General features: G+C 41.5%; 2 protein-coding genes across 2 annotated transcripts; one reads left to right on the forward strand and one right to left on the reverse strand.

The window, feature by feature from the left end:
* Nucleotides 1–12415: 12415 nt before the first annotated feature.
* LOC112166721 (putative germin-like protein 9-2) lies at nt 12416–13039 on the reverse strand. Its single transcript, XM_024303612.2, has one exon. It carries the CDS (start codon nt 13037–13039, stop codon nt 12416–12418), a length of 624 nt encoding a protein of 207 aa, XP_024159380.1.
* A 1828-nt stretch (nt 13040–14867) lies between these two features.
* LOC112166722 (germin-like protein 9-3) lies at nt 14868–15488 on the forward strand. Its single transcript, XM_024303614.2, has one exon. The coding sequence runs from the start codon at nt 14868–14870 to the stop codon at nt 15486–15488; it is 621 nt and encodes a 206-aa protein (XP_024159382.1).
* The last annotated feature ends 5071 nt before the right edge of the window (nt 15489–20559 follow it).

Below are 20559 nucleotides of genomic sequence, written 5' to 3' on the forward strand. Positions count from 1 at the left end.
TTCTCTCTCTTTATATATATACATATATATATATATATATGTGTGTGTGTGAGTATCTATGTATGTATGTATGTATATGTGTGTGTGTGTGTGTGTATATTTTTAGGGGAAATGATCATTTACCCAATTTCAGCTTAAAAATTGCCCACTTGCTCCACCAACTATTTTTTAACCCCATTTACCCAAAACACTCTAAGGGATTATTTCCCTAATACCCAATTAATTAATTTTTTTTTTTTTTGAGAATTTTTTGCCCTATCCTTCTTTTTCACTTAGAGGGAGAAGTCATCATTCACCTTGCCGGCCTCCGGTGACCAGTGGTCGGGCGCCGACTCCAGTGACCGGTGACCGATGACTGGAATCCGGCGACGGGTGACCGGAATCTGGCAACCGGACTGGTGTTCGGATTCCGGCGTCTGAATTTATTGCCCCCTAATAATACCTAGTAACCATATTATTACCCCCCAGTTATCATATTATTGCCTCCCAATAATCATATTATTGCCTCCCAAATTCATATTATTTCCGTCCAGTGAATTGTATAAACTCTCAAAACCAAAATAAATACACTAAAGGTCACAATTGATCATATTATTGCCCCCCAATACTCATATTATTGCCTCCTAATAATCCTATTATTGCCTCAATAATCATATTATTACCCTCCAATAATCATATTATTTCTCTCAAGTGAACCAAAATGAATACATTACAGATACAAAAAATAATAATAATAATAATAAAAAAATCTCAGGATACCTTAAAAAAAAAAAAGTGCTCTGGGCACCCACGTCTAAAGCTGATCATGATTTCTCGCCGGTGCTGGTGTAAGAGAGAGATAGGTGATTGTGCTTGGTTGTATTGGAACTCGATTGTGTACGAGAGAAGCATGGGGTTGATATCGTCATTGTCGGGGTGAGAGACGGAGATGATGGTGGTGGTGGGCAACTCCTCGAAAATCCTCGAGGGCTAGAACAACGAGTGCGGGAACGATAACAGCTACAATGGTGAGGCCGCGGAGGTTCGGGATCGCCAATCAATCGAACGGCGACGAGAACGTTGGAGTGGCTGGAGCTTCGACTGGAGCTTCTTCGTAGTCTTCAGGTTTGGATTGCATCTCCGGCGCGGCGATCGGAGAGAGAGAGACAGACCAGAGGTGGAGATCTTGGGGAGAGAGAGAGAGGTTTGGACTACATCTCCAGCGCGGCGATCGGAGAGAGAGAGAGAGAGAGAGAGAGAGAGAGAGAGAGAGAGAGAGAGAGAGAGAGAGAGACAGACCGGAGGTGGAGATCATGGGGGGAGAGAGAGAGTTTGGGAAGGAGAGAGACTGAGAGGAGAGGGATGAGTTTTAATCTTAGGGAAAATGATCATTTACCCAATTTTAGCTTAAAAATTGCCCATTTGCTCCACCAACTGTTTTTTAACCCCATTTATCCAAAACACTCTAAGGGATTATTTCCATAATACCCAATTAATTCTTTTTTATTCTTTTTTGGGACTTTTTTGTCCTCTCCTTCTTTTTCACTTAGAGGGAGAAGTCATCCTCCACCTTGCTGGCCTCCAGTGGCCAGTGGCCGGGTGCCGACTCCGGTGACCGGAATCCGGCGACCGATGACGGAAATCCGGCAACCGATCACCGGAATCAGGAATCTGGCTACCGAACTGGTGTCCGGATTCCAGCGTCTGAATTTATTGCCCCCTAATAATACCTAGTAACCATATTATTGCCCCCCAATAATCATATTATTGCCCCGCAATACTCATATTATTGCCTCCCAATAATCATATTATTGCCTCCCAAATTCATATTATTTTCGTTCAGTGAATTGTATAAACTCCCAAAACCAAAATGAATACACTACAGGGCACAATTGATCATATTATTGCCCCCCAGTAATCATATTATTGCCCCCAATACTCATATTATTGCCTCCTAATAATCCTATTATTGCCTCAATAATCATATTATTACCCTCCAATAATCATATTATTGCTCTCAAGTGAGCCAAAATGAATACATTACAGATACAAAAAAAATTAAAAAAAATCTCAGGATACCCAAAAAAAAAAAAAAAAGTGCTCTGGGCACCCACATCTAAAGCTGATCGTGATTTCTCGCTGGTGCTGGTGTAAGAGAGAGATAGGTGATTGTGCTTGGTTGTATTGGAACTCGATTGTGTACTAGAGAAGCATGGGGTTGATATCGTCATTGTCGGGGCGAGAGACAGAGATGATGGTGATGGTGGGCAACTCCTCGAAAATCCTCGGGGGCTGGAACAACAAGTGCCGGAACGATAACAGCTACAATGGTGAGGCCGTGGAGGTTCGGGATCGCCGATCAATCGAACGGCGACGAGAACGTTGGAGTGGCTGGAGCTCCTACTGGAGCTTCTTCGTCATCTTCAGGTTTGGACTGCATCTTCGGCGCTGCGATCGCAGAGAGAGAGAGACAGACCGGAGGTGGAGATCATGGGGAGAGAGAGGGAGAGAGAGAGGGAGGGAGGGAGAGAGAGAGAGAAAGAGAGAGAGAGAGAGAGAGAGAGAGAGAGAGTGGGGGGGGGGGGCGGAGATCGGGGGGAGAGCGAGAGAGTTTGGGAAGGAGAGAGAGACTGATAGGAGAGGGATGGGTTTTAATTTAATTAATAGGGGCTAAAATGTCAATAGATGTTAGTTTGGGTAAATGGGGTTAATAAACTCTTATTGGAGTAAGTGGGCAATTTTTAGTCTAAAATCGGGTAAGTGGTCACGACCCCATATTTTTATTCTTCTCTCTCTTTTTATATATATTTATATGTATATATGTGTGTGTGTACATATACATATATATATATATATAAATATATATATATATATATATTGTTGTAGAGAAACTGAATTTGAGAGGAATTTGCTGTGTATTCTCATTGATAATAGGGGCCTCTTTATATAGAGGATTACAATGCATAGAGTCTGAATCATACAAGGAAAGGTAATCATACAATGAATGGATATCTCTAAGATATTCTCCGAGATTCTCTCTAATTAAAACTCTATTACCACTAGGTCAAGTAACCTAGAGTTTGGGCTAAACACAAATAGAGATATCCTTAAACACTCCCCCTTGTGTTGTCCAAACGCAGTGCTTCTCTCATTGCCTCGTTAAAAACCTTGCCGAGTAACAAAAACTCAGTGGGACAAAAATAACCTCGGTCAAAGGGGAAAAAGAGCACAACCCACCCTTCACGTTTCGAGACCATACATGTAGACATCTCCCCCTGACGTCTGCATCTCCCCTTGATGACTACAATCATGGGAGTTCGGATAACTTCGGTAAATAATGCTACCAACATGTTTCTCAAAAGTGTAATTTAGGCAATGACTTAGTGAGCAAGCTTGCCCCACTGTCCTCAGATTGAACCTAGTTCACTTTGATCTTTGAGGAGAGTTTTTTGTTGCTGATTATGCTTGGTGTTGCCACTTTTGATGTAGCCTTACTTCATTTGTTCAAAACAAGCAGCATTATCCTAAATGCTCGTAGGCTCATCTATGGTAGACTTCAAACTACAATTGTTCGAACATGCGTAATTATGGATCCAATCCATATATATTCACGAACCATTTCTTGAATAGCAATGATCTCTGCATTGTTCGAAGATATAGCGACTAAGGTCTATTCTGTAGACCTCCAAGATATCATGGTCTTTTCCCATGGTGAACACTTTACCAGTTTGGGAGCGACCTTTGTGTGGGTCATAGAGGTACCCAGCATCAGCAAAACCTTCCAAAACACTTATATCGTTTTGAGATGGGGATTGAGAACACAGGCCAGCGTTGGTGGCGTTCCTGGTGTGTGATGGGTCTGAATCCATCATCTCTTTGTAGGGATAGAATAAGCTCATATCAATCATACATCTCAAGTATTGAAAGATATCTTTTACACCAATCCAATGGCGTCGCGTTGACGCAGAGCTATATCTAGCTAACAAGTTCATTGTAAATGAGATGTCCGGTCTTATGCATTTAGCTAAGTACAATAATGCGACTATTGTACTCAAGTAAGGCACTCCTGCCTCTAACACATCTTCGAATGAAGAGGATCATTTTCAGGATCAAGACTACGAACGATCAAGGGGGTGCTTGAAGGTTTGACCTTGTCAAATGCCTAAGCATCTATCAACACGATGCCCAAGTTCCAAACCGAGACATAATCGTGTTCTCCCAAAATCCTTCATCTCAAACTCGGATTTCAAGTATTTAGCGGTTTCCCTTAACTCTTTAAGGGCTTCGAATGAAGATCATGTCCAACATGGACCGCGATGGAATCCGAAACTTGTTATGGAAACGAGTGGGCATATCCCCTCCCAATCAAGTAGTCATTTTAGCGAGCGTTTCAACCTCTTTGTAAACGCGCTCCGTGGTCTAGAGCTACTTGACTTGGGTAAATGAAGTTCACCATGAACCTTCATGTATATTCCGTATCTAGATCACTATAGAGATACGTAGTTACCACATTTGTAAGCTGCATGTTCAGTTATTCGGAAACTACCAAACTGATAGGGTAGTGGAGTGTAATGACATCCAATACGAGAGAATCTGTCTCATCGTAGTCGATTTCAGGGCGTTTTATGAGAAGCCTTGCACCATAAGGCGAGATTACCATCTCTTTTTCTCACTATGCTTTCTAACGAAGACCCATTAGTCAACAGGTTTTATGTTAGGAGGTATTGGCATCTCTAGCTCGAAAACCTTCCTCTTTGTTAGAGAATCCATCTTAACCTGGATCGCATCTTTCCATTTAGGCCAAATCTCTCTACGTTGGCATTCATTCATCAACGGAGTGTGGTTCGATATCATTGAACTCAACAAACTCATGTGCAACGAAGTGCGTGACTACATCATCAATTATGATGGAGTTTCTATCCCACGTCTCATGTACACTAGTGTAAGTTTCATAGAGTTCTATATTCTCAGGAATAGGTTCTGACGTTAAGGCGTCCCCCAACGATATCCATAACCCGAAAGATACTCATGAGACGGATTTTGAGTGCTGATGATCCAAGGATTGGTTTGTGCCAAGGTATCCTTCGAACCCACGGGCTTCCCACGCATCCTAGCTGGGGCCATGGCCTGTAACGCCAGAGTGCCACTCTCTTTGGCATTGGTGCCATGCCTACCTCCCTGTAGGGTGGCGCTATGTCCTCTCATAGGGACATCCTTCCTTGCAGGCATGTTTGCAGCATATTTGTGTGATCTCGTCACTTTAATAGGGATCGAGATGAGACATAGTGGGGACAGACCACGACAATTCCTGTCATTCCTGCTAAACATCCGTGTTCTGATCTCCCCCTAACGACAGGAAGACTGTCTCATCAAAGTGACAACCCATAAATCTAGCAGTAATGAGATCGCCTTGCAAGGGCATTAAGTAGCGGACGATTGTTGGAGTCTCAAATCCAACTGAGTGGCCCATTCGTCTGTAAGGACCTATCATAGTGTGCTGTGGCTGTGCAATGGGCACATAAACGGCTCACTCAAATGTGCGTAAGTACAAAATACGTGTACCAAGTCACTAGCTATAACGCAAAGGTACATTGAGTAGCGGTAGGTCGTAGACGAATTAGCATAGCTGCATGCGATATTGCATCACCCCAAGCAGATGTAAGAAGATTGGTGCGCATTACCAATGTTCGGACTACCATCGTAGTCATTTCCGCGAGACTAAGTGGGTGTGTTCATGGGAATATAATGTCCAACATTAGTCCTAATGCAATAACCATCGAAAGTCTTCAATGTAAACGCTCTAGCACAGTCAAATCCAATTGACTGAATAGGATGATATGGGGAGTGAGCCCGTTGTCATATGATATGTGCTAGGAGTGTAGCATAAGCAGCATTTCAAGTGGACAATGGCACAACACGTGACCAGCGTGTTTGCGTGTCAATCAACATCATGAGATATTTAAACGTCCGCAAGTTGGTTGAATCAGTCCATAGAATCCCTAAGGATTCTATGTAAGAACATAATGAGTATTTTCATATCCTTTACATAGGACGGTCTCAGTCCTAATTTCCCTAAGGAACGGGCTTTGTAAAAATGAGCGAGAGGCTTTAGAAGCAACCAATGAGGATTTTGGTTGGGCCTGAGCGTCTAAAACGCTATTTGAAGCAAGTTGGTGATTGCAGCATCACCTGGGGCGCCATCACCATGATGGACGCCATCCATGGCGTCATGGATAGGGACTACGCCAGCCTTAGGCTAATGGTGGATGGAGGCGGTGCCCTAGGCAGTAGCGTCAGTCACACTTAGTCTAGGAATCAACTTTTGATTCATGCTTCATTTCGCTCAAGAGAAAAGATGTCCATGTGAAGTCTTTTGTAGACGAATCATCATATCATGACTAGGATGATCTATCCTGTCGTGACAAAGCCAATATGTGTCTAAATCCAAGAGATCTTCTCTCATAACATTTATTGGATTAATAGCTCGAATAGTGACATAGAGTCCACTAGTGAGACACATAAACTTCTCTAAGATGCGTCTTTGTTCGCAATCATTAAAGGTATTTCCGTTCTCTACATGCATTTTCGCATGGAATTTGTTGGCTATTCACAGGGTACGATTTGCCCTAAGAGCATAGAGAGTTTCTGTGACAACTGTAATCAAGGTGCCAGTTGGCAAGTGGAACTTGGGCTATTCCATGTCCTTGAATTAATACTGATGGCCCGGCCATCGTAGTCACAAAGTCATATGCTCAGAATCAAAATGGAGTCATGAAAAGAACTCAAAATTTTATTCATAAGCCGACAGAGTACATCATTGTCTCTTAACCATTAGGAGAATCTAATCCAAATGCTAGCTAATGCAAAACAATGGTAGTCGTCTAACTTCTTTCGGTAATTCCAAAATAAATGTGACCAGGTGAGTAGAGAGATGTCCGTGGAGCAAGGCTCGCTTAAGTACCACTAATCTCAGAACTTTCCTAGACATCACACTTACTTTGGGTGAGCCTACTTTGAAGAAAGACTAAACCATTGGCATTTACTACAAAGTATATGGCAATTGCCTATTACATCTGTTGGAAAAATAAAGACTTAAACAGAATTGGCGATCTATTGATCCCAGCCAGATTTGTAGTCTTCAACCCTTCACTCTAGATCATCTTCTTGATCTTCTTGTTCCACATAGTGAGCTTCTCTTGCTTCACAATATGCTTTGTAGGCGGTGACAAGTTCTTCAGGAGCTCTACAAATGTGTGCCCAATGATCAGACACTCCACATCGAGAACATACATCTCTTTGCTCGAACTCCATTGATTGAGGCGCTTTGAAAGCGTCATTTAGATGGCTCTTAGTGTTGGTGGCGCCACCAACATGGCCAGAGGCGTTGCCTCCCTCTCTCTTTCCACTTTTACCTCTTTGGTTCCGTGTTCGCCTATTTTGGCAGTTACCTTCCCAAGTAGAGCGATTATATGGACCAGAATATCCAGAAGTATCCCTAAGATTAGGGTTTTGCTCTTAGCGCCCTCTCTTTGGGGCGCGACTATAATTGGATTCCGGAATATGCTATGTTCCCACGGATCTCAAATTATAGTTCTTCACAAGGATGTTGTCATGCTTTTCAGCGACATTCATAGCTCCAATGAGCTCATGAAACCTTGTGATGCATCTTGCATTAACATCGATTCAATAGTTCTTAGCAACCATCAATGCAGAGATGGGGAAGGTAGAGAGAGTCTTCTCAATCAACATCGCATTTGTGATCTCTTTACCACAGAATTCTATTAAGGATTTAATGCGAAGTGCTTCCGAGTTATAGTCAAGAACTGACTTGAAATCACAGAAGCGGAGGCTATGTCATCTCACTTCTAGGTCAGGAAGCAAGGAGTTACGGACGTTGCCAAATCTTTCTTCGAGTGAGACCCACAGCCTTCTAGGGTCTTCTTCATTCATACACTCATATTGGAGCGAATCATCCATATGACGAGTCATTAGGATGATGGCTTTCGCCTTATTTGCCTCTAAGGCTGCTCTATTTGCTTCCAAAGCTTGAGCTTGCTCAACAGTTAGCACGTCCTGGCTAGGCTCGAGAATCATATCCAGGATTCCATCAGCCTTGAGATGCTGGCGGATATCACGAACCCACCTATGATATCCAGAGCCAGTTGTTCCTAATGGAGCAAAGTCCAATTTGTTCAGGTTACTTATCCTGAAAGAGAACAAGAAATTAGGGTTAATTTCGGAGCGAAATAGGCTACCACGAAAACATATGAAATTTCTGAGCGTAATCGCTTCCAAGAAATTAGGAATTTCCGAGCGTAGTCGCTTCCAAGAAATTCGATTCCAAGGGATATTGGATTAGATCGAAACAATGATGTAAGTGGTCGATCATAAATTCTCTACAAACTCTAAGTTTGGAGATCTCAACAAGCTCTAAGCTTGGAGTGAGCACGAACCCCCACAGTTCGGCTTAATTTGGTCTCCCCTATGATAAAGAAAGGGGGGTAGAAGAAGAGAGGTTGCATGTCCCGGAAAAGAAGAGAAATTAAATTTAAAAACTCTAAAAAAAAAGGGGAACGTTTAGTTAAAAATACCTCGAAATAGGTCGCCGGAAAATTTTACCGGAAAAAGTGGTCGGAAAATGTCGCCGGAAAAGTTGTCCGAAAGTGGCTGGAAATCTTTGACCGGGGGTTGACCGGCGTTGACCAGGAGTTGACCGGCGTTTGACCAACGTTGACTGGTGTTGACGTGGCAGTGGGTCCGTGCTGACGTGGCACTGTCTGGAGCTGACGCGGCAAGCAGACAGGATGCTGACGTGGCGGTGACGTGGACGCTGACCTTGGGCTGGTATCAGTGGGCTTCTTTACTGGGCTTCAGGCCTATCCTATCTATTTCTAGGCCGAAGGCTGATCTGTTGATTCTGGGCTGGGCTGAGGCTTTTCTTCTGCTTCTGGGCCGTATACTTCTGGGCTGGGCTTCTTCGGACAGAGAGAACCTGCAGATGGAATTTGCAGGCAGCGGTTGACGGTGCAGTGGTATTCGGTGGACGGTTCGGGTACTTTCCGGCCGGTTCCGGGAAGGATTTTTCCTGTTCCCGAAAACTGGGGTGGCGCTGCAACTTCTGACAGAGGATGGCTGTGAAAAGTGGGCTGAAAGGATGTGAACTAGGCAGGGAACCAAAGGATTCTTCTTGGGGTCGGTTCAGTCACTTCCGAAGGCCGGTTCAGGTGGATTCCGGCCGGTTCTGGGGGTGGCGCCGTCGGTTCCGAGTTCCTGGAGTCTGTGGCTTCAAGGAGGGCGGCGGAGGTTTCTGTGGTTTGAAGGCTACGAATATTAGGTTTCAGGGTTAGTGCTTCGTGCTGATAACGTGTTGTAGTGAAACTGAATTTGAGAGGGAATTTGCTGTGTATTCTCATTGATAATAGGGGCCTTTTTATATAGAGGATTACAATGCATAGAGTTTGAATCATACAAGGAAAGGTAATCATACAATGAATAAATATCTCTAAGATATTCTCTGAGATTCTCTCTAATTAAAACTCTATTACCACTAGGTCAAGTAACCTAGAGTTTGGGCTAAACACAAATAGAGATATATTTTAACATATATATATATATGTATGTATATGTAGATATATGTATATGTGTTGCGTGTGTGTGTCTTAGATATATAAAAATTATAATAATAATAATAATAATAAAAAAGAGGAAGTGAGGGGTAAAATGGTCATTTTGGACCAAATTGTGTTAAATTTGAATGTGTGAGGAGTTATCTGTTAAAATTGGAAAAGTAGGGACTGAACTGTCGAATCCCAAAAAGTATAGGGGGGACTAATAATTTCCCCTAATTTCAACTACCGTTATGCTTTAATTCAATCTTGTTGTCGTAATTAGTAACTAGAAACTTTGTTTGGGTGGTGGGTAAATTCGTTAATTCAATCCATTCCCGCCAATTTGTTTGCCAGTGGGATTGATGAAAATGTTTCAGCCACATCCTTGAACAATGAAGGAGAAATTGAAAGCTATGAACATATCAATATTTGTTCTTTTCTTGTTACTGGTCTTTAGCAAACTTTCAAACCCTTGTACTAATTCTCCCAAAATGTTCTCCATTCTCCTCTAATAAATAAGAAGTGAGTTCAATGATCTTGGAATGAATTACTAAGGTTCCCTATTGAATTGGCAAGGATTCGGAGAAAAGTTTGATTCTTTAGTTTTTTTAGTTCATAAATTAATATGACCCTTAATCATAGTCAAAGAATAGTACAAAGAGACTACTCCCAATAGACAATATATATAAGCTCCGAGTAGTCTATGCTAATAAAATCAACTCGCCTCGTAGGCAATCTATTCTACCTAACTCTACTACACCAAGCACACCATTGTGGTACAAGAGAGTCAGGTACTTCTACAGAGACTTCTAGAGAAGCTCCCACTAGCATAGACATTATTCTAACTGCAACTAAACAACTCAAGCAACTATTACCTCCTTACCCATGGAGGCTTTGGGTGTACCTTTCTCATTTGGCAAAGTAAACTCCAGGAGCCCATTCACCAATTTTTCTGTCTTCTTTGAAGGCTTGCTTTTCTTCATAGGTGAGGTTTTCACCACCTTGCAGTCAATTTTCACCATGTTTTTTGCACCTTGAGGACAACCCGCTTCTTTCTCCTGAGAAGAATTCAAAACAATCCCATAATAACATTGTCCAAATTGGTTCTGCCCATAGCTAGACTGAACCTTGGTTTCTTTGGAGAGACACCATCTTGCTCCAATCTTTTCCTCCTCAAACCAACTACTAGCAAAGTCATGGCCACAACCAATTCGCCAGACGAAGGTTTGGTAGTTTAGCCATCCTCGTTGGCCTCCAGACCATCAGCATTAGCCTCGACTTCACTCTCCGAGTGCTCGGAACCCCGCACCTCATGACCATCACCCTCAGGTACCAACTTGCTACCGGAAGAGCCCTCTCCTACTGGTCTGGGTTGAAGCGCCCTCCGAGCACGGGCCTTTAGAGTCGAGGCCGGGATAAACCGGTTTAGACGCCTATTCCCATCTCCACCTACCTGAGCTTCGAACACCAAGGAAGAGCCAGCCGCCGAGGTGTTATCAACCCTAGCCATAACCTGATCCAGATTTCTCCTCGTTGGGGTAATAGATTCCCTTAAAGCCGCATCTAGAGGCGTGCCAGAACACGACAGTCCCACATGGGTGAACTTGCCACAATCAAATTGCAGCGTCCAAACATATTCTCGAAAAAGAATTCTAGGTCAGCATCAATCCCGTCTTCCACCATGAAACAATGATGGAGGACAATCGGTACTCAAATCCGGATTCAACCTGTGTAGAACTCAGTCGTGTCTTTTTCCAAATGCCGCCCTAGTGTGTAGCCTAGCCTACGAAGACACCTATCAGGACGGAACGCCGGAGGGAGGCCTTTGATCTTCACCTAGAAAGCCAGTGAATTTAGCAGTACAACTCTAATTTGCCCAACACCATCATATTGTGCCAGAACAACAGGAGCACGATCGAAGCCCCAAGGACATCCCCGAAGTATTCTATTCTGGTCCGACAGGTCAGACAGAGTAAAAAGGAACCTGTCATCATGCTCTTGCACCGTATATCTACCATTGAGTCTCCAAGCCCTTCTGAACATATTCATGAAAGATTGCTTATTGAAAGCCCTAGCTGTCAAAAGCTTGCCAACCAAGTAAGTTTGTGAGTTGCGCAAGCCCTCTCCTCATGGTGGCCTCAGTCCACCAGTCTCCAACCATCAACCAATCCCAGAGAGGCCACCAACCTCATCGCCATCTCATCCACAGCATCCATGATCGCAAAATTCAATCGCAGAAAAACATAGGGTTTTCTGCTCTCTGACGTACACTTGCTCTAGGCGGCTAGGGTTTTGTGGTGTTATAACTTTGGCTAATATATTATTAGTTTGGTTCTTTAGTTGGCAAGAACTGACCTGTGATAATCAATATTATTGTAATAGTAAATTTATGATCAGCTTATTGACATATATACCCTTCCTCCACATAAATGATGTGTTGAATGAAGAAAATGATGGAATAATTCTAATTGATGGATTTGTATATTCCATTATTTCAAAAATTTTACATAACTAGTAATTATTTCATTTAAACGCACATGCCAAGGGTGATTATGTAGAGCATTTCAAAGAATTTAACAAATAAAAATTTAGAACTGAAGAACCATGATATCAAGCTTGTTGTTGAACCATTTCTGTCCTCATGGCTTCGGAGTGTTAGGAATATGAAAGGGTGCTAGTGTAATTTTGTTATGCTTATAAATAGGCTGTTGATGTACTGTTCACAATTAATAGAGAATATGCGATGTAGCCCATTCAGTTTTATACGCTTTCTCTTGCCCTTTCTTTCATCTTCTTCGTCCTTCGTCTCTGGTTCAATAGCTCAGCTTTCACGGAGCAAGACCAGCCTTGAGCTTTTGAATAGTGGCTACATCAGTCTTGAAGGATAAAGCCAAGACATTGTCATCGATGTAGGTGGCAAACAAAGTGGTAGGAATTGACACGGTTCCTGCACTTGAACTTCCAAAGGCAGAGATTGCTATAGCAGGGTTTTCTGAGTCAGCATTATATTGGAAGTGCACAAGTCCCTTGGGAATAACAAACAGGTCACCTGCCTGAAGAGTCTGAGTAAAGAGGTTATTCTTTGTGTCGACAAAGCCAACTTCAAGGCTTCCGTCAACAAGGAAGAGGAGCTCAGCGGAGCGAGGATGAGTGTGTGGTGGGTTAGCAGTGCCAGCTGGGAATATATGGACGGCATATGAAACACTCTGCCCATTAAGAGCAGGGAACTCAGCCGAGGTTGCATTCAGTACTGTGTGAAAGGTTTTGGGCTCGTCTCCTCCAACAAGAACACGCATGCCAGTGTATGTGAAGAAGTTTGCATCTACTGTTCCATTTGGAGGCGCAACAAAGTCACTAAGAATGTCTGGATCTCCTGCCAATGTCATTTGAACAATGGCAAGTGAACAAATTAGTAGTGAGAAGTATTTGAGACTGGAAGTTCTTGAAGCCATGGTTTGAACTTGGATTAATCTTTTGATGTGTACTGTGGTATTGCTGGATGTGATACTGGCTAGATAAACCAGATATAAATAGTCAATTGGGTTGAAACCGCGTCAACTAAAAGAAATATAATGATTATTGCTGCAGGCCTTTCTGATATAAACTGGAGATGTATACAATGCCTTTCTTGTTGTAGTAGGAGTTCTACAGTTGTTTATTATTAATTTTTCTTGAAATAGATACTATGAACTCGACAACTTCTGCTTGCCACCATCGATCGTTTTGTTGCAATAAAACTGGACAGAAGTTAGACCTTCTTTTCTTTTGGATGTTCGTTGATTCATGCATTGAATTGCGTATGTGGTCTCAGTTCACAATATTCTTTGCTGACAATAATTTTCAGCAGAATAGAATCTTAATATATGTTAATTACTACTTTAATAGTAGTTCCAAGCAAAGCTCAAATTTAAGTTAGTTTTATATATGAGGTCCAAGTTAGCCAATACTTGTGTCGATACAAATGTAGCAGACCTTGTCAGATAACCTAACGTGTCTGACTCTGTCAAAGATGGGGATACAAAAATAAAGGCCAAACACCATTGATAAATACTACAGGGAATATGTGAACAATATTGTTCTGCAAGAAAAGCAGACCAGGAAAGAACTGAAGATTTGACAAATAAGTCACCCTTTCTTTTTTGTTAACAACTTAACATTACCTCATAATGTGGCAGGCGGCGGTGACACCGGCGATACCACATCGGGATTGGTGAGTGGTGGCGCAGCCGGAGTTGCTCAGTTCATGAGTTCTGCTGCTGTGAAAGGTCGGATCAAGGGTTTTGATGCTGAGATGGGTCTGGGTCTACCTTTGGTGGATCTAGGCTTTGGGCCTCAATTTTTGAACTTGTTGGTAGTGTTTTGTAAGGTCTTTCAGGCTGCATGCTGACAGCCTTGGCCCTTGGGGTAGTCCCCTTTGCGTAGGTGAACTCAGGGTTTGAGAATAAAGTAGGGTTGCATTTTGAATTGATAAGATAAAACTCTATTATTGTTACGTGACTAGCTTTATGTAGGTTGCTCTGCGACTTCCTAAACAGTGATGCAAATCGATTGTGCCCCTCAGAGGTGGTCACTGTGTATTGCTAACCACATTTTCTATTAATGGATTGACACCCAATTTTCTTCAAAAAAAATAAAATAAAAAAATAACATTACCTCATAATCAAAATTCAATACATGTCTCATTAATGGACAATAGTGAAGACTAATCTGGGGTCGCTAAGGAAATCGAGCCGAGAAGTTAATAGTTCTGTCATAATTAGAGCAATAACAGATTAAGTAGATTGCTGTATTGTTTCCTAAATAATCTTCTGTTGATCTTTTCTAATTTATCTTCAGCATGCATGAATATCAAAATGTTTAACTTCTGTTCTTTGAATAAGGGTTTAAACTTAAAACTGTCTCGAGCGTGTTATCTGGCTCTAGTTTTTATAACTGAAAGTGAAGTCCTTTAAAAAAATATTAGAGTTGTGATCGTCGAATTTAAGCAATTAAGCATGTACTTCGGCAATTGAAATTTAGTGAGGAGAAGATTAGAAAAGATTCCAATGTTATTGGGTACATTATTCAAAACATGAAAAACAAACAGTACGACTACAACTACAACAAGAAACATCGGAATGTTCATCTCCAGTTGACATCAGATATAGCTCCATGCAAGAAAACAAACTCTCTTGCCTTTTTTCTGTAACTATAAATAATGTCTTTGTGGAAACCGAAGAACCTCATCTAACTACCCAATATCACAAGTCAATCTCCACATCATTAATCAAGTTTCCAACCATGGCTTCAAGAACTTCAAGCCTCAAATTCTTCTCACTACTAATTTCTTCACTTGCCATTGTTCAAATGGCAATGGCAGACCCGGACATTCTTACCGATTTCATTGCCCCAAATAAGACAGTAGATGGAAACTTCTTCACATTCACGGGAATGCGTGTTCTTGTTGGTGGAGATGAGCCTAAAACCTTCACAGTATTGAAGGCAACCTTGGCAGAGTTTCCTGCTCTAAATGGGCAGAGTGTTTCATATGCAGTCCTTGAATTCCCAGCTGGCACTACTAATCCACCACACACTCATCCTCGCTCTGCCGAGCTCCTCTTCCTCATTGAGGGTGCTCTTGAAGTCGGCTTTGTCGACACAAAGAACAACCTCTTTACTCAGACTCTTCAGACAGGTGACCTGTTTGTGTTTCCCAAGGGACTTGTGCACTACCAATACAATGCTGATTCACAAAACCCTGCTCTAGCAATCTCTGCCTTTGGAAGCGCTAGTGCCGGAACTGTGTCAATCCCTACCACTTTGTTCGCCACCAACATCGATGACAATGTCTTGGCTTTGTCCTTCAAGACTGATGTAGCCACCATTCAAAAGCTCACGGCTGGTCTTGCTCCCAAGCTATGAGAATAGAATTACATAACGCCAGTAGTAAAACAATTTGTTCTTCACTTGCTTCCTCTTCTTTTGGTGTTTCGTTCTTTAATTAATCTGCTTTGAATAATTATCCTTGAAGGTGTTCAATGGATATGTTGTCAACTAGTACTACACTAGTTAGCATCCCCGCACGTTGCTGCGGGTTTATTATTTGCCTGTATGCAAGAAAAGTATTCATTTACGACGCGAGATACGCCATAAAATGCTCGCGCTGTGATTGAGTATTGTTTACCGATGAATAATAAAAGAACACCATGGATGATACTTTTTGACGACATTTTTTACGAGGTGCAGAATATGCAAGCCATTAAAGTTACAATTTTGTTTACATTAAAGGCCTTCTCTGATGGTACGATATTGTGCGAAATGTGCCAAAAGTTTCGGCGAAATATACTGCCCTCTCGAATGGAAAAAAAAAAACAGAGAGATATAAGGAACTCCCCTCACTTTCTCCCTCTCCCTCTCAAAATCTCCTCACTCTCTTCCTCTCCCTCTCAAAAGCTCAGCGACAGTCTGAACCCTAACCGTGGCCGCTGCTCCACCTCCGCCGCTGCCAGCGTTCCATCCTCGTCTTCTGGCTCATCAATTTTTTTTTCTTTCACAATTATAAATTTAAATTTGCCTATTTGAGGATAACGAAAAAATAATATTAGAAAGAAGAGGAGGAGACCAAAGTGTTTTGTTCATGGATTGATGAGAAAGAGATGTTGTTCGCAAAAAGAAATCAGTGTTGGTCCTAGGTTTTATTTTAGTACCAAATTGATACTCGATATAGGTGTTAGGTAAACCAATTTGCTGCATAGATTTTAAAAATTAGACAATCTGCTACGTTTCCAATTTAACTTGTTTATGTCAATTCCCCAGTCTAAACATTAATATGTGGACAACACGTGGGAATATTTTGGTAGTTTTGTTTTGACCAAGTTTGTTGCTCTTTGTGTTAATGGTACACAAGCAACTGACAAAAATTCATTAATTTGACAAATTGGTAGCAGGTGGCTAATTTTGAAAACTTAAGGTAACATATTGGCTGAAATGTATAAAACTTAAAGTAACATATTGCTAATTGACATTAAGATGAAACTTAAGATAGCAAATTGACCATGCTTTTTAATCGCCAACAATTTTAGTGATTATACTTGTACCCACTGGCGGCCTCTATGAACAGTATCAATTATTGTTAATGGTTCCCAGTAGTCTTGGTCTCAACTCAAGATCTATGAGGAATTACTCTCACGCGTCCCAATTCTAATAGAAGAGATAAAATCAGTTTTTATGCATTCCTTTATCATATGTATTTGTCTTTCATGTAGAATCGCTGTAAATCTGTATGTAATTAAGATTTTATTTAATTAGAATATCCTGTAATTATGGAAAGATTGTTTCCTATTAGAGTTAGACTACTCCTTTGTATTTGTATATATATATCCCCATTGTGGGATGAATATTTTTATCAAATTAACCCTGAATTGAAGTATTCTTTTCTACTTGGTATCAGAGCCAGGTTCAATCCTTTGAACTTGCGCTGCATCCTTTGAATCTGGAACCCTGAATCCCGAAGAATACCACAAACCGCTGCGTACCACCACCGTTGAAATCAAACCATCCTGAATTTCAAACCACCATCACCCTACCTTTTTTTCCCAAAACATTCATATCCATCTTGAAACCCTTGAAAATCCAATCCTGCGAAAATCATGAATTTCTCAATGATGCAATCAGAGAAACAGGCTATGGGGCATTCGGTAACTACCGAATTTTCTGTTATGGCCCAACGTAAACAAGGTCCTCCTCCAGGCTTCTCAGGACCTTCTCCACACCGTCCTCTAGGTAAACCAAATCCATATGCAAACAAAAGGTGCATTATCTGTGGGGAATTAGGTCATAGCAAGGAGCGGTGCTATGAAGTGATTGGTTACCCTGATTGGTGGGACTTCACCAAGAAACCGCGAAAGAATCTGGGCAAGGCCGCTGTTGCTACTAAAGAGGAAGTTTACCTAGACAATGCCTCCGCTAATGTAGCGCAGTCAGGTATGAAGGGTAAGGTTACTTTTAATAGTACATGGATAATTGATACAGGTGCATCTGACCATATGACCAATGACCCTAGTCTTGTGAAAAACCTTAGACTTTCCCCTCAAGACGTTGTCTCTACTGCTGATGGTACTCCAACTCCGGTCACCGGAGAAGGTTCTATTGCTTTATCTGATACCTTAACCCTTGAATCTGTCTTAGTTGTTCCATCACTAGCTTATAATCTCCTGTCTGTTGGTCAAGTTATTTTAGCTCTTGCATGTATTGTGACCTTCTATCCGTCTTTCTGTGTGTTTCAGGACATTCTGACTCGACGGATTCTTGGTTATGGTGTTAGAAGGGGGAAATTATACTATTTGGATATGACAGAGACAGGAAAGAAACAGAAGCATCTTTTGGGACAAGCTAATCAGATCAACGGGGTAGAGAATGCGAAGGAAGCTGTATGGTTATGGCATCGCCGTTTAGGTCATCTATCCTTTCGTTATCTTAAGAAGCTGCAACCTCAATTGTTTTCAGTTGTTAGTGATTTGGATTTCCACTGTGACATCTGTGAACTGGCCAAGAGTGTTGACTTTTGAAGGTAGAAATTCCGAAACAAGGAATGCGACTGCCGAACAGAGTGTTGTAAATTCCGAAACAGAAAATGCAACTGCCGAACGGAGTGTTGTGAATTCCGAAACAAGGAATGTGACTGCCGAACAGAGTGTTGTGAATTCCGAAACAGAGAATGCAACTGCTGAAACTGCCGAACAGAGCGTTGTGAATTCCGAGACAGAAGAGACGACTTTTCTGGATAATTTGAAACAAAATCAAGACGTATCTGAAGCTCACACACAAGATATTCCCCCTTCTGTCTCACCAACTGAAGATCCCAGTCAGAATGATCCACCTCAGGTACCCCTAAACTTTAATGAGTCTTCTGGGTTAGAAAGTGTGGAACCTAGGAAATCACAAAGGGTTACCAAGGGAATTCCTAAGAAACAATATGAACCAGATATCAAAGCCAAAGCTAAATACCCTATAGCTAATTTTATGTCTAACCATAGGATTTCTGGGTCACATGCACTTGTTGTTGATCAATTATCTACTGTATCTATTCCTAGTAACGCGCAGGATGCATTGACGAATCCAAAATGGACCAAGGCGATGAATGAAGAATTGGAAGCTCTTCAGAAAAATGCAACATGGGAGGTAGTACCTATGCCGGTTGGAAAGAAGACTGTAGGATGTCGTTGGGTATTTACTGTGAAGCTTGATGCAGATGGAACTATTAATAGATACAAAGCGAGGTTGGTTGCCAAAGGATATACACAACGCTATGGGATTGATTATGAGGAGACTTTTGCACCTGTGGCAAAGATTAATATTGTCCGGATTCTAATCTCACTTGCAGCAAACAAAGATTGGCCCTTGCACCAGTTTGATGTGAAGAATGCGTTTCTTAATGGGAATTTGGAGGAAGAAGTGTACATGGATATGCCCCCAGGTGTTAAGAATTACCCAAGTGATGTTGGCAAGGTGTGTAAATTGAAGAAGTCTTTGTATGGCCTAAAGCAGTCTCCAAGAGCTTGGTTTGGAAGATTTTCAAAGTCCATGAAAGCCTTTGGATATAGACAGAGCAATTCTGACCATACCTTGTTCATCAAGCGCAAGAATGGTAAGATTACAGCTCTTATTGTGTATGTTAATGACATGATTGTTACAGGAGATGATCCGAAGGAGATAAATGAATTGCAAAAGTATTTGTCAAAGGAGTTTGAAATGAAGGATCTGGGACAACTAAAGTATTTTTTGGGTATTGAAGTTGCAAGGTCTAAGAAGGGGATTTCACTTTCACAGAGGAAATATGTTCTTGATTTACTTGCTGAAACGGGGATGCTGGACTGCCGACCCATCGAGACACCATTGAGATGAATCACGGACTTGCTATCTATCCTGATCAAGTGCCAACTGATAAAGGGAGGTATCAACGTCTTGTAGGAAGGTTGATTTATCTTTCACATACTAGACCTGATATTGCTTATGCTTTGAGTGTTGTTAGTCAATTTATGCATTGTCCTAGTGAAGAGCATATGGATGCAGTCTTTCGTATTTTGAGGTACTTGAAGAGGGCGCCAGGTAAAGGGTTACTGTTTCAGAAAAAAGATGAATTAGAAGTTGTTGGATACACAGATGCAGATTGGGCTGGTGATAAAACGGATAGACGTTCTACATCTGGGTACTTCACTTTTGTTGGAGGGAACCTTGTCACTTGGCGTAGCAAAAAGCAAAAAGTCGTTGCCAGATCAAGTGCAGAAGCTGAGTTCCGAGGTATGGCACATGGAGTATGTGAAATATTGTGGATTCGTAATGTCTTGAAGGACCTGGGTTACAAGCTTAAAAAGCCTATGGATTTGCATTGTGATAATACAGCTGCCATTGAGATTGCACATAATCCAGTTCAGCATGATAGAATAAAGCATGTGGAGGTTGACCGTCATTTTATTAAAGAAAATCTTGACAGAAAGGTTATTTGCTTTCCATTTGTAAACTCAGAGGAGTAATTAGCTGATGTTCGTACTAAAGGAGTGTCCAGGAAGGTATTTGACAGCTCGGTTGACAAGTTGGGCATGATAGACATCTATGCACCAACTTGAGGGGGAGTGTAGAATCGCTGTAAATCCATGTAATTAGGATTTTATTTAATTAGAATATCCTGTAATTATGGAAAGATTGTTTCCTATTAGAGTTAGACTACTCATTTGTATTTGTATATATATATCCCCATTGTGGGATGAATATTTTTATCGAATTAACCCTGAATTGAAGTATTCTTTTCTACCCTCAGTGTTCCATGTAAAAGTCGGACAGTTCGTGCTATTGCTTCTATTGCATTTTCATCTACATACCGTACGTCAATGATTTATTACTTAGTCTTGTATAGTTTCAAATTAAGCCTCTCCCTTTTCATACGTATTTGAAGCTAGCAGCTCCCACTAATTAACATTAGTTGAAATAGAGCTAG

The sequence above is a fragment of the Rosa chinensis genome, chromosome 5 (genome assembly GCF_002994745.2).
Source record: "Rosa chinensis cultivar Old Blush chromosome 5, RchiOBHm-V2, whole genome shotgun sequence".
In the NCBI taxonomy this organism is placed as follows: domain Eukaryota; kingdom Viridiplantae; phylum Streptophyta; class Magnoliopsida; order Rosales; family Rosaceae; genus Rosa; species Rosa chinensis.